This window comes from Chaetodon trifascialis, chromosome 9 (assembly GCF_039877785.1).
Source record: "Chaetodon trifascialis isolate fChaTrf1 chromosome 9, fChaTrf1.hap1, whole genome shotgun sequence".
Lineage (NCBI taxonomy): Eukaryota > Metazoa > Chordata > Actinopteri > Chaetodontiformes > Chaetodontidae > Chaetodon > Chaetodon trifascialis.
Window position 1 is genome coordinate 17,714,761 of NC_092064.1, and position 15,636 is coordinate 17,730,396.

The 15,636-nt window shown below is 43.3% G+C and overlaps 1 protein-coding gene across 3 annotated transcripts in view; it reads right to left on the reverse strand.

Annotated features, from left to right (window-relative positions):
• grik4 (glutamate receptor, ionotropic, kainate 4) overlaps nucleotides 1-15,636 on the reverse strand; it is a 274,826-nt gene that overhangs the window by 82,148 nt on the left and 177,042 nt on the right. For all 3 annotated transcript variants that reach the window (XM_070969982.1, XM_070969980.1, XM_070969981.1), the window contains 2 exons: nucleotides 9,457-9,622; nucleotides 2,353-2,531 (listed from right to left, as the gene is read on the reverse strand). In XM_070969982.1, coding sequence (XP_070826083.1) covers nucleotides 2,353-2,531; nucleotides 9,457-9,622 — 345 coding nt within the window. The remainder of the gene's footprint in view (nucleotides 1-2,352; nucleotides 2,532-9,456; nucleotides 9,623-15,636) is intronic.

Consider the following 15,636-nt stretch of genomic DNA (forward strand, 5'->3'; position numbering starts at 1 on the left):
TGATTACTGTGTAATGTTATTATTATTATTATTATTATTATTATTATTATTATATTTTTTCTGGAGTTATATATAGTGAATAAAGCTAGCTCATGGCACAAGGTGGTTGAGATTCTTCCCCTTTAATAGTACCTTCATGCAGGAAGTCATGTTTCAAAGCACTGCATCATTCCTGTGGGTGACCTGTGTCTTTAATATCTTACCAGAAACTGACATTATAACCAAAATGGCCTTTGGTTGCTGCCCATTTCCCATTCAGAAGACAAAATACAACCAAGCAGCTGATGAAAAATATCCTCTAGGTCTCCTTTTGTAGCATTCAAAATAAGCTTTCCAGCATTTTCTCCACTTTCTGATCTCCTTGTTGTTCTACCGCAGTCAGAGTGTTCAGGGTTTGCACTGCCCCTATAAAGTGGGCTCACTATCTATCCCACTCTGGTTCCATATAGCTGCTCTCAACAGTGGAGGCCTGAATGAAAAAGATTACATTCAGAATGCTCACACTGCTGACCTAAACCCCTCTGAATGCTAAAACCTCAGAGAGTGAGACCTTTGTCTGAAGAGGGTTTGATGTAAGATGTAAACAGACAAATAAGGGGGGACGTCTTGCATGACAAAGGATGATTCTGTCCCTTCAGACAAGCTGGGCACCCTTATCACCATCTGAGACTGGCAAATATGCCGGTGCACAGCTTTGATATGTTTGGCAACCAGGCACTCCACATGAGAGGCGGCACTGCCAACTTTCCACCACCCTGCTGCAGGATTGTCTCTTGATAGACAGAGAGAGACAGACAGCGTGACACATAAAGGAGACAGAAGAGTGAGAGATAGAGGGATGGGTATACAAGACCACTCGGGGAGGGACGTGCGGAGACACAAAGTGAAATTGTCTTCTCTGCATTTTGGGCAGAGAACAGAGAGCGAGACAAAGCGAGCAACTGAAGAGACAGACGGAAGGAGACGGGGAACAGAAAAAGAGAGACATCCCACTGTGGGCTCCCGCTGCTCTGTGGCCCAGGGTTGCCAGGGTTGCCATGGTGACTGGATGACCACTGATGGCAGTCTGAACACTTGATTGAGGTGAGAGATTGAGACGACTGTGAGAAAGAGACGTTAATGGAAAGAATGAGGGAGCAAGAAGAGATGCAAAGGAAGAAAAGCATCTCTCCTCGTCCTCCTCCCAACCCCCCGTCTGTCTCCAGCTATTGTCACCTCCACTCTAGCCATCCATCCATCGTCTTCTAGAAATAATGAGGTGTGTATTAATTACTAAGAGGCCATATGCTGCTGCCAAACACCCTCGCTTCCCCGGCTCCCACAATCACCTTTATTGATGCCATCAAGGCTCGTTACAAACACAAGTCTCCAATCAGGAGAAGCTTCGGCCTTATGCTGGAGTCAAAGTGTCCTGGCTCTTAATAATGTTCTGAGACATTAATTAATGGTATGTTAGTGAGAAAAACACACAAGGGTCACACTGTTATGTAACTGACAGAAATAGAGCTCACTAATGTCCACAGAAAAGTTGCTTTTCTCACATGGTGAACTTTGCATGTCACATTGATACATTGTTAGATTTTTTTGTAAAACGTTTTATTAGTGAAGGAACAGATGGATAAAAGATAAGAGGGACGTTAAAGACTCAGTCCACTTCATTTGCTTCACTGACTTGCAGAACAGCTTGTTTTAATCCATAACGTGCACTGTATCAGAAATCAGACAAAAGGGCGCCGTCGTTTTATGAGTCTGCTCTTACTCACACTAATCCACTTTAACTGTGCAGAATTCTCACTTACAGAAGATGAATCATTTGGAATACAACTTGATTTATTGCTCTCATCCATATAATTTGCTGTAACAGGTTTGTTAAATAAAATTGGCTCAATGATTTGTCTTTCATTTTGGAACTACATTTTTGGATCCAGGCTCTGTGACCCGGCCTTTTAAAAGCTGTGCCCACTAACAAAAGTGCATAAACTCATGCAATCTGTCTTGCCATTCAAAGATAGCATATGCATTATGGTGGTGAAAGAGATATTTCCCTTTTTATGCGTTCTGCACAATATAAGATGAGCTGTGTGGGAAATACAACCTCTATCTGCGCAGGTCAAAACTGAACAATAACCAACTTCTTCTTCTTCTTCTTCTCCACATATACAATTTCTTTCAGCCTTGAACACTTCTTGCTATCGGCATTTTCCAGTTACTTTTCCTCCTTGAGATGTACGTGAATTATGTAAGTGCGGATCTTGGGAATGTTCTCTCAGTACAAAGCTAAGATGACAGACATAGAATAAAGAATAAAGTTATCTGTGTATCTATAACAGCGATCATGTGAACCATACTAACCCGTTCCAAAATGATATGTGACATGGTGGCGTTGGCATCCACGATGATAGTGGCAGTCTTGTCATCTCGTATCTCCTTCAGGAGCGGGGTCGGATCCTGGCTGTCATCAAGCATGCGCACAGACAGAGTCTCCTTGGAGATGAGGAACTGCCTGAGGAGCTGCTCCAGGTTCAATAAGCCTGCCGGTAAGACACACACGCGCACACACACACGCGCACACACACACACGCACACACACACACACACACACACACACACAAAAAACACATAAGAGGGTTACTTGTAATGAAGGGAATACTCTCCTAAGGAAACAAAGCTTTACTGTAATATACTTTTTTTCACAAAAGTTAAATACATTGCCAAAAAGTTAAGGAAAGTCAAGCGCATTCAGAGAGAGATGATTGATATTGTAATACAGTGTGAACTTCATAAGCATGAAGTGTAAACAAATGTGCCTCTTGTTTGTTTTTCTGCCACATTTAACAGCAATGAATCCATAAAAAACTTCTCCATGCAGAACAAGTGGACTGATCACCTTTAATTAAAATTATTGTAAAGCCATCAAACACAAAGGGACGTTCCAGCGACTTCTCCTGCACTCCATCCCATGGTAACAGACCATTTGACTCCACTGAGGTAAGCGGGATTTGCCCTAATTAAAGCATAGCTGACTTAATCAAAATGCTCTCGGCAGCATTTTACCAGTCACTTTGCATCCATATATTAACAGACCTGGAGAGGTCAGGGGCTAATTTTTCCACCCAGGAGTTTAAACTAATTTGTGAGGTGTGTCACAGTGAGAAAAATACAACCTGAATGAGTCAGAGTGGTGCACCAGGACACGGTGGTGTGACAGTTACGTGGCCTTCACCTTGGCAATTTGGCAGATCTCATCACACTCATATAACATTTCCTGAGCCACACGAGAAGGACGCACCTTTGTGGAGAAGGACTCGCATTGGCTGAGCCTCCACCTGCTTTATCCTTTACAAAGTAATAATAAAACAGCACTCCACAGTTTGGCGTCAACAGATATTTTATGTGATTTTTGCCATGGCGACAGCAGAGTAGTTCATCTGTCACACTGAGACCAATTTTGATGTGGCAATTTTAAGTTATCAAGCTGACTCCTTTAGCTTCTCCACAACACATTAACACAAGCTACAGCACGGCCCCAGTCAGCAGCATCATGTCTAATAGCTTCTGCAATTATGTCTCGGTGTCTGGTCGTCTTTCAGCCTGTCTGTATGGCAGTATATCACTGTGTGCGTGTTTGTCTTCCTGTACCTGGCTACCTGTGTCTGTGCACTCATGAGACATCACTCCTGGCTGCTGCTTGCTCGCCTGCCTGTGTCTCGAACCTGTCAGCTCAGCTTCCTCTGTGGTATAACGCAGAATAAATTTGATGAGCTTGAAATAGCGTCTGCTAAACCGTCCTCCTTGCCTGCCTCCTGCATCCAGTCTCTATAGCTCCGCGCAGGGCATCAAATACAATTTCACATCAAGTTTATGACATTAGACGTTGCGCTGTACTAGATGTGGCTGGCTAAAGAGCATACAGACATTCAGACAGCAATAGAGTGACACGCAGAAGAAAAGCTCATATTCCCTTTAGTGTTCTGGCTGCACAGGATTCAAAGAGGAGTGAGTCTTTTTTTCGCTTGTGTGCTTCGCAGCAGCCATGTTGTTCCCTCACTGTTTGCTCTAGTGAACCAGTTTCAATCAAATGAAAAACATGCAGCTGAATGAAAAAAATTCTCTTCTTTAGTTAGACTTGCATAGGTCCGTCTACAGAGAGAGCAACTTCTGTGGGATTGTGTTTGTGGGTGTGTGTGTGTGTGTATGTTGTCCTGTACGCCTTTTTTCTTTTCTACAGATTTTCAGGCGGCCTGTATGTGTGTGTGTGTGTGTGTGCGTGCCTGTGCTTGTACCACTGTGTTTATGAGGACCAAGTTTAAGAGCCCAGGACATTCTTGAAAAGTGAGGATGTTGTGTCTGGTCATCGTGTCTTCACAGGTTTTATGTTGTAAAGATCAGAATTAGATTTAGATTAAAGTGTAATACCCACTGTATTTACCTCTTGATATAGTGCTTACTAATTTAGAAAGTATTTACTACGCATGCACAAGAGATTGACAGGAAGCAATCCATGCATGTGCTCTGCCAGTTCATCCTCACAGCAAACTAATGGCTCCTCCACAGCTCTATGAGAGCTGTGATAAGTTAAACCGAATGTTTTTAATGTTACGACCACAAACCTCGGCAAATCAATCTGGACTGAAACCTTAAAGGTGTTCTGTATAATTTACTTGTAAACAAACCAAAGTTATGTTTACATTCAGTGTTACTCACCAAAACGCAATTTGCGTACCCTTGAGATCCAGCAAACACGGTGAATGCATTCCCTTCCTCATAAATCATCTGCAAAGCCAATTTTTTGTGTTCTAAATCCTTCATTGCTTAGATGAATGTTAACTGTCTTGCAGTCTGCTTCTTTCTGGTGCATTGCTACACTTCTGGGTGCATTATTGCCACAGAAATATCATGTGTAATAGTGTAAAACCACTGACGTGAATGCAGGCTGTGACACCCTCGTGCACATACGTCTTCCTACACATGTACAGGACAAGCAAAATGGAGCCAGTCAGAAAAAAGATAGCACTACCAGCAGTCAAAAACTCCACAGAGAACCTTTAACACCCCTGAAAATCCTGTCACTTCTCACTCACCTCTCACCTTCTCACCTTACAGTAATGCACAGGTGTACTCCAGGGCCCTGCCACATCACTATTGGGTGTACAGGTGCAACAAAGCACACGTCTGACCACATCCAGCCACACCCATGAGGCAAGGGGTCACATTACTCTTTAATGATTAGAATTTTAAGAGCTGCGATAGGGTCCTCACATGTATAGAAGTACAAACACCCTCATTGGCATGGATGACACACGGCTTCAAGTCTCTCTCAGGCACACAGATAAAGGTGAGGGCTGACATTCAAACCAGGCAACTACTCATTTACCTTTCACATACTGTCACCACAGGGTGCCCCACAAGATTAAACACACACACACACACACGCACACAATTGCACAGACACACATACACACAAACACACTCCCCAAAGCAAATACTGCCAACACAGTGTGAGACACCGGCAGTGTAAAAACATTAACCTGTTAATATAACACAACAGCTGAATATGAGTTCCTTGACAGGTGTAGGTGAATAATACATAATGAAACCTTCGTTCACACTCGGAGCTTTTCACACAGACCAAAAAGCCCTGATGACAGCTATACATTATGATGACTCATCATTTAGCCTTGAGCAGAGAGTAAGGCCTAGTTTTATGACTTTGCCACTGTTGAGGTCATCACTTTAAAAACGATGTAGACAAGATCATGCGTCAAAACATTCAAAGTATGCCTGAGCATATTCCCCTTCCCGTTAACCCAAATAACCATAAACGCAGAGCCATCAATAGTGACTATAATCCACCTGTCACACAGTGGTGGGGCTGATCTGATGTGCTCCTGCTGATCATTCCTGTGCTCTCTGCAAACAGCATTCATATTCCCTCTTCATATGGCACAATGGAAGCCGCAAATGACTTATCCTGCAGAGAGCTTCATTTGTTGGTTTCTCAGCTTGAGCGCAATATTACAGCATGAGGAGTGGAAAGCTGCTTGTGAAAGAAAAAAAAAAAAAAAAAAAAAAAAGGGACCAAGATAGATGCCTAGAGAAAATGGCAAAAAGGTAAAGATAGAGTTGAAGCGAAGCTGATGGGTTGTAAGAATGCCCTCTGTAGAGTGGTTCACAAGGGACAGCTCTTGAAAGGTGTGTGGCTTTTTATTTTCTCTTTAGAGGATCGGTAACAGTGAAAACAATTACAGGAGGAGAACAGACGGGATGAAATGCATGAAAGCTCCCTGCTGGATTTGTCACATGACAAACCCGCCTAGACCACACGGCCATCAGAACGTGCCTCTCAATGTGCTTTTTTTATGGTTGTGGTCGATGCAGGTGAGAAATTAGCCTAAATCACATTCACAAATCCAAAATCTCATTAAACTGAGTCAACTAATTTTTTTTTAGAGCTTTTAAAGTCATCCATCTTTTCGATGAGAATTCTTTTTACAACTACAAAGTGCTGCTACTACTAGCACCACCAATATCACTGTGACAACTGACATGGCTGCTTTCCACATCAGGATCATGAGCAGCCACGACGTAATTACTATTATCACAGTCACAAGTCATTGAACACCTGACTAACACTGATTAAAGGTTAGTGACCGCACTGCCACATAGAGTCTGAAACACGGAAAGACAGAGGGTCAGCCATGAAAACTGTGAATAATGGAGAAGTATGATTTATTAGATGACATGGGCAAGCAATCATCAGAAGAAAGAGCATTAATGAGGCTGGCACATGTGGACGCGCCACCGACAGCAGGCTGCCAACCGACCAGTAGCATAAGGCACTGTGTATAAAAAAGAAGATTATAGTGGAAACTTGATACAACAAATAGTGGAAGTGTTGTTTTTTGTTGTAGAGCAGCGGAACGATGCAGTGAGCTAAAATGGCAAACCTTGCTCTCCAACTGTGCCTATCAAAGGTGGGGAAAAAAAATGCTCTGCAAGCATTTGAGGCCTACTGTTTTGTTGAACCTGGAAATCCTGTACCTGCACTGCAGCTCTGGTTAAATTTCAGAGCTTATTGGATGTTCTCTTTCAGCTTTCTGACAGCTGCACCAATCACCTCGCTAATGAAAGTGCACTACTGTAGCACAGTGCCAGGGAGTGTGGGAACAGCATGCATGTGTATGTGTGTGGTTTGCACAGCGACTGTGTGTGCAGGCAGGCAGATTCTTTGCATGTGTTTTCACGTGTGTCTCGTCACATTACCAAAGGGTAGAGCCACGCAACATGTGGGGCCACTCACCAGGTCCAAAAATTCAACCATGTGGACAGGACTCTGGACAAATGTTACAGTGCTGCGGCTGCTGCTGCGCACACTGCCACTGATATTGGACGTTAGATTAATGTCTGTCCTGGCGTGCACCATGCCTTTGGGCACAGCTCCACCTCCACTCCTGCCTCCTCAGCCATGGCTGGAAAATATTCATGAATTGGCCATGCTCTATTAGGCTGTCACTGGCTTGGGTGATTAATGAGGCCGGCACATGTGGACGAGCCACCGACAGCAGGCTGCCAACCGACCAACCGACTGCACGAGCTGACAGCGGAAGGGTGGGGCTGAGCGAGCTGGAGCCAAAGTCCAACGGGTTTCCACCGATGCTATTGCTGAACACAGACTTTTACACACACATACACAGATGCAAACACACACAAATCCAGGCATGCTGCCATTTGCTGCATTTTCTATTGAATGAATGGGGGTCACCTGAGTGAGAGCAATCAATGCAGCCACGTCATTTCCTGGACTGTCTCCCTCTTGTAGCAAATGTATAATTCCAGTGTGGTTACCTCCTCCCCTTCCCTCACCCCAATCACTACATTCTCTCCCACATCTGCCAAACAGCATCCTCTCCTCTCCTCTCCTCTCCTCTCCTATTTCCTCACCTTGGTATCTTCTATCTACCTCTCTCCATTTCATTTCATTTCATTTCCTTTCCAGTCCTCTCTTAGCCCACTGACATAGAATAAGAACCTCCCTACCGATCCGCACACCCACACACAACCAGAGGGAGGAAGAAAAGTAGTGTTAAAATTAGTTTCTTTTCTCCAAACTCACAATATTAAAGTCAGGGGGTGCCCAAAAGGGTGACTCGTTATCACTGCTCTTGCCAGAGCTGTAGTAATCAACCCTGTGTGGAATAAATGTCACAGAAACAGGATCTGAGTCTTGAACTGAAAGGCTGACTGGCAGGCACAGGAAAAACAACTGCTAATATATTTCTGACCCTTGCTGTTGTAATGGGTTGTGTAGTGGGGTTGGCTTAAACGACAATTAGACACACAGTATTTCCTTTAGTGATTTTAATTAATTCTTCCCGGCAACATTTTCTAATTTGCCATCTTTGGGAAGGGAAAAACCTCATATTTGCATTAATTTACTGTAACTGAATTTGCACACATACATTTTGGTTTAAGACATAAAACATGGCGCTTTAGGGGACAAAACTCATCTTAGAGGTTTTGAATGAAAGGAGACTCCAAAGCAAAAAGTCCAAGAGACAGTCAAAGAGAAAGTTGAAAGGTAGAAGAACTGAGAATTGAGATAGGCAGGGTGGGCGGTTCATGGCTCATTGCCATCTCTGGGCTGCCTGACACCTGGCTGATGTCTCAAGTCTATTTCCTTTCTTCAAAGCCTTGTGCTGATTAGGAAAAAGGTTAGCGGGTGCCACTCAGGGTCATGGTGCCTTTGTCTAGGGAGTTGTAATTACTGCTTGCTGGACTACAAGAGGGTGGGAACAGGCCGTGATTTAATCTTCCTCTCTGTTTACGAAAATAACTTCCCTCGAGGAGATTTTCAAGCTTTTTTAAGGTCATTCAGTTTAGTATCTTTGGAATCTATGGAGTGCCTTTGACAAGGAGGCGGTCAGATCACTGGTGGATACAGCTGCAAACTCCATCCTCGTTCTCTTCTGTCTGTTTAAAGATGTGCTTTGATCCTCAACAGGCAGTGTTTTAAGAGAGTATGAGCGTCTCGCAGACATCACACAGAGACTGAAGGTTGAAGACAGATTATACATGGCACAGTGTAACGCGCTATAGCATTGTCTTAATCCAACAATGATGATGACACTGAAAAAGAGAAACGATTGGACAGTAAACGCTTTTTTTGGGGGGGGTGCAGACGTCGGGCATGCTACTGTGAGGGAGTTTTAGCTGTGGAGTGCAGCAGCTGCTTCAGAAAGGAGTGAGTCACAGGGTGAGATGTTGATAAGCACTGCATCTGTTGTCAGAACACAGTCGGCGTGCGTGCGAGGAGCTTATGTGTGCTAACACGTGTTAAAGGATGCCAGACATTAAACAAAATGTTTGCACTTTGTTGGCAGACGAAGGCGTGTGAGCATTCTCCCCAGGTGTGTATCATTGTGTATTTTGTCGTGAGGGCGTGAATGCTGTACTCACAGTCAGCCTGTGCGCAGATGAGGCAGGCGGTGGTGCTGTTAAAGAAGGTGAGGAGGCCGGCCACGGCCAGGCTGATGTCTGTGTTGGTTGGCCTCAGGTCCAGAGTGGTGAACCGGGGGAACTGAACCTTCAAAATGTCCTCTGGAGCCACCTTCACATAGGGCACCTGCACAGAGACGCTGCTGTTAGACTATCTTTTGCATTTTTAACATCCGCAGTTGATTTTGACATTTTGAATTCACGTTTTTAAAATGCAGCTGACATCTGCAGACAGGACAACCGTAAAGGAGATAAAAAAACAAGAGGAAATGTGTGTGTGAACTGCAGAATAAAAATAGTATGATGCCAGCAGACAGCCAGAAGAAAAAATAGCTCTGTAGAAATTGGTTTAATCTGTTATGATAAACTGCAAGCAAAGATAACCCTGGGGTCTGTGGTAGTGTGCGTATTCGGAATACACACAATGTTTTCAGTGACTGAGGCACTGAAGCTCATGTTGCTCATGTAAAGTACAAGTATGGTTCTAAAAACTTATTTTTGTTCCACCCACACAAACAAGCCCTTGTTAGAGAAATCCTCAGTACAACGCCGCCTCACCCACTGTTACCAAACATTCGTTTAACCGGCTCACTGTGGAGCAGCTCAACTGTGTTTCAGGTGACACTTTTACAACACACACATGCACACAGAAAATTCAATATACGTCATATTTTCAACCAAAAAAGGGAGTGATGTGATGACATTTTTATGATGAATACCGATGCTGTTAAAGGATTATTACACAAGAAAAAAATTACAAGTTGTCACGTTAATAGATTATAATATTTACTGTTTATTCCACTGAGCTAGAAACGTCAAAATCAACTGAAACTGTGGCTACATGTAAGTAACTTGACTATCAAACATATACTTTGATGAGTGTCATGTGACTAACTTGACCAGTCAAGAAAATTCGACTGTTTGGCCACAAAAACATTTGTAGAGGATCATTGTCTTGCCGCATTGTTCTAAAATTTGGGAACTGTCTGTAAAATATATTAGATTCTTCTCCACCATTCACTTAAATGGATGTAAACAACCTTGAAGCTGTAAGTCAGCATCTTGACCTCACAGTCACCATTAAAATCTAATGTGTTGCTGCACTGGAAAACTATAGAAAATGTTTCACAATTCCAAGCACTTGTTTTATTCAGTTAAATTGAATAATTGTTTTAACTAAATTGGAAAAATAATGCATCTAAAAGCATAAATCCTTGTAATAAGGCTCACGAGTTCTGCCATTAGTCAGAGCAAAGATCAGACGAGTAGTAAGTAAAAGAAAGCCAGGCAGGCCTTCAGTAAGAATCAATAAATGCACAATTCTTCTATCCCAGTTCCATTGTGAGGCGTACAATCTTCAGTAAGATTGATTGCTGTGTTTTCACAGCGCTGATTTGCTGTAGCTATATAAATATCTGTATTCCCTCGCTGCCCCTAATGAATTTATCATCCCACCCCCGCTGTACTAACAGGTACGTCTGACACAGGCTCATCTCCGCTGTCAGGAGCACACTGCAGCTACCTTTGCAGCTTTCAGCGTTCCCAAAGCATGGCAACAACTCCGGACCGGAGCCACCTACAAATCCGCCGAACTTCATCCCACCCCAATTCAAGCACAGCTCCAATCTATTTCCCTCCGATGAAATCCAACTCTGCTCCTGTCAATGTGATGATCTGAACAGATACATGTTGCCAAGACTTATAGTGGGAAGAGGGAGAGTGCGAAAGAGTGCGGCAGGTGCTGGCTTGGTCAGCTGGACGGGCACTGCAGTAGAGCGCAGTGGGGCTTGAAGGGGATGCGGGAGGACATGCTGGGTCCGAGAGAAGGAACAGGGAGGAGAGCCTCTTCATCATGGCAGATTGCCTGTCTGTGTGGTTCCCAGTGCCCATACATTGCTTCCCCCATCGTCCCCATATCCCCTCGATTGGTTTTCCATCCCTGCCCATCAGGCTGTAATGGAGTCCCTGGGTGTCTGGATGGATGGAGGTGCCCGCGTTACTGACAGCCCCTGCTGGACTGCCATTCATTCCTCTCAAGGAGTCCTAAAACCTGGGTAATAGCCATACAACACACTGGGGAAATGTGCCCCGTGTTCAGGAGTGTCCTTCATCTTCCCTGTTGTATTTCCACAATTTCTCACACCCTTTTCTCATTTCTGTCCATTTCTCACCTGTTTCTCTACATATCCCCGATTGCTTACTGTTTTTCCCACTTGTCCCCTTTTCCCATGCGTTCTCCTTCCTTCCTTTTCAGCACTGCAGAACGGTGCTACCCAACCCCTTTCACTTAGAAACCGGACACGCTTCGATAGGCTGTATCAGAAGCAGCAGGGGGGCTCAGAAAGCAGCTTTCGCAAGCACACACATATTCACTGCGCGCACACACACACACACACACACACACACACACACACACACACACACACACACACACACACACACACACACACACACACACACACACAGATAGACACACACTATGTCCTTTCCCATCTTATTGGCCCGTTGGACCCTTTTGCTACAAACCCTGGCATCTTCGAGGAATCACTTGGCTGGAGTGTTGATTCATCATCAAATTCCACAGCATGAAGCCTCAATTCATTGAAAACATTGAACGAGACATCAGTTTCTAAAAACATTTCATCAACATGAAGTGAAAACTCACTTAATCTGCAATAATTCTCACCCTATTTTAAACATATCTTATTGCGTTTAGCATTCACAAAAAAGCTGTAGACTTAATGTAACTTACAACAAAGCCTAGCAAGAGCTTATCTTTACATCATGCCTCAGCCCATTTCCCCTTGGCTTGAGCAATATGATTAATTGCTTGTTAAACAGTGGGAGTCACTATCCTCCTCATGTGGAGTGACACAGTGTTTTGAATCAAGTCTTAAAACATGGTACTCCAAGCAAAGAAAATCAATCTCCACATTACTAACAGCAAGTTGTCAGCCGCATCAAAGTCGCTTGCCAGACTTCTTATCTGCAACCAACAGCTAGTATCAGTCACTCTGCTGGTCGATTAATCCTGAAAATAAAAATAGAAACATCTTTCCATGTGCCTTTGCAGGGCACAGCTGGAAAAGCTCTATGAACCTAACAGCTGCACGAGTTCGCCATGCCAGCAATCCTGGGTACTAATCTACTTGGAGTCAATTCAATGCCAAACTGGCACATCTTGTCACAAATTATGACTTGCTGATTTACTGTAATACCAGGCTTTGTTTGGGTTTGTGCTAATTGTTAAAGCTGCGCTAATCAACATTTTTTAATAACAATGGATGAAATGACTGTGTATAATACCTGACGAACCTCCAGAGAATTTACCATCCAACTCTACATTTTGAATATAATACTTGTTTTCAGCTTACATGTTGTTGATGTTTGTCATGATCATGTCACGTTTGACATGATGTTTACCATGCTACTGTATGTCCCACTCAAACCGGACTAATGTTCTCTGTCCTCTTGTTTCTGATTAATAGCTGAGCTGCAGAGTTTTTAATGAGTCTCTAGTTACAGTAATCGAGTCTGCTTGACATAGAGGCATGAGTCAGTTTTTCAACATGGTTTTGATTTATAAATGGCCGCATTTCAGCTGTATTTCTGAGGAGGAAGTTTTTGTCACCTTGTTGATGTGGGACTTGAATCTTGGATAACACCAAGACCTCCAATTTAGTCCAGGGTGTGAATTTCCCCAGATTATTAAACTGCATTTCTCTTCTTTTCAGCTCGAGTGCAAGGATTTCTCTTTTGTCCTCATTTAACTTCAAGAAAATATTTCTCATTCATTTATTTGAAGTCTACAGCTGCAGCATCATTTGGTTCGGAACAGATGTACAGTACTGTGTCATCTGTATAACTATGGCAGCATACATTGTGCTCTCTAATGATGTCAGCTGTCAGAGAGAGGAGAGCAAGTTATTTTTCTTCAACATAATCAAAAGGCGATAGTTCATGGTTGTATTTCATTATATTTCAAAAAGAGAAACTAAAATATTCCCTCCATTATGTGGTTTACAAGTATTCGTGACAGTTTACCATTCATTTTTTGCATTGTTGTAAGTGGAGACAGCAGTTAAATTCAAGTAGGTTTTGCTCATGTTAATCTGTTTAGCTAAGGTACAAATAATTATTGTAAGCAATGTAAATGACATGTGGATACTAGTAAACAAGCTGCAACTCAAAATTAGAAGGAAATGTCTTTTAAATGCCTCTGTTCAGGGCTGTGACACTATTGGTGTGGGAGTGAAACTAATTACATCTGAAAATTGTGAGGGGAAGAAAATCTCAGGCAAACAATAAAGCCCAAGGTAACCGCTCCGCTTTTAATAATCTGGTAACTCTACTGTAAATAGAACTAAATACCATGGTGACTGCTGTGTAGAAACACAGGCGAGTGCCAGGGGAATGACTGGTGGGTGAGGAGAGGGAGACAGAATGCAAGTGAAAGACAGAAAAAGAGAGAGAGTGGAGAGAAGGATAGGAGGAAACTGACAGTCTGAGTGACTGAGGAAAAGAGCAATGAAGTGAGCAACATGGAGGGGGTGGGGGTGGGGTGCAGGACAGGAAAAGAAGTAAACATAAACACACATAATAGACACAAGCAGAGAGTGAGGAATGGCAAAGGGGTTGCAATCAGCACTCATTAAGTGGTCTCATTGAATTCAGCAGAGTAAAATTTGATTCTGTTGTCATAGGCAATCTGTCTCATGTTCTCCCCTTTATTGGCTCATTTCTCAAGATATACAGTTCCAGGGGATTCGATAACAACATAAGCATTTAGCTTTGTTATCGGTCGGTCTCTGCGGGCTACAAATACATTTCAAGTTAAAGCAGAGGATCATGGCTCTCATTTATTATTTAGGAGATGCAGTACTTATTCGCTATTAGAACTGCAAGTCATAAAAGTCGTGTACGCTGTATTCATTATGTAATTACTAAAGCTGAGTGTTGGCTTTTAATGCTTTCTGGATGCTAAATGAAATATGTCTCTAGCACCAAGTATCAAAAACCATTAAGTATGCAATGTTTTTGTTGAATATCACGTCAGATTGCATTAAAAAAAGTGGCTGTATTGGTACAGCTTTGACAATGACATACAATCCAGGAAGTCCAGCTTGAGTAATAGAGTTTGAAAGCTTATCAGATGCAACACTGCACAGCTAGACAGCTATCAAGGCAGAAATCACTTTATCTTCTGACGCTATGATCAGAAAGTAAATAACAGAAATCTGATATTTACGTCGCTAAACAATCAAGAACGTGTGCATGTTGCATGCCTTTGACTGTCGGAGCAACACCTTACTGGATGTCAGCCCAGCCTCCAAAGGTAGAGGTCTGTCCCTTACGTTGTTAGAGTGTATGTGTGTGTGTATGTCCTGAAACTGAGAGACTGAATCCTGCTCTGGCTTGGATGTGTCCTCTTGTCCGTGTATATGTGTATGTGTGTGTGTGTTTGCTGCAGTGTGACAGAAAAGGCTGGCAGGTCTGCAGACAGAGCTTTGACAGGCGTTTAATGAGGAAGCTCTCACAGGACACAGGCTTTGCACAAGTAACACACACACAATCATACACTCTTGCACACACAGTGAGCAGTGGGGAAAAGGAGGCAGCTTCGTTTGGCAGCCAAAATACCTCAACCCAATTACAATGTGCTCACAATATACTTGCCTTAATTACGCTTAGATTGCACTCTGATCTGCTCAGATTAGCTTATAAAACAAGTAATAAAATGAACCAGCACATTTTCAAGCAGCCAAGTCTATGATGCTCTGTTGGCTGCTTGCTTGAAATTGGCAGGTTTTTCACTGCTTTGTACAAGCTTACCAATAACCTCTGATAACCCCCCTTCAATGGAAAATTCGAGGTTACATTCGAGAAGGGTAGTCTTCAAATCTGACTGCGCATTAGTGAGGAGGCTGTTGCTCTGAGTTGGAGTGAAGGTGAAAGCTAATTTCCCCTCCGTCCACTCCAACAAGCTCTGGGTTGCCTCGGTTGTTGAGCTGACAAGCGCCCAAGTCATTCTGCTACCTGTCTGCTGCGAACCTAACGGGAGCCTGCTGGGAGGGGGTCCGAGCGAGGTGAGGCGGATGTGTAGTGGTGCCATATGGAGAGCAGAGATATAATGAGCAACTA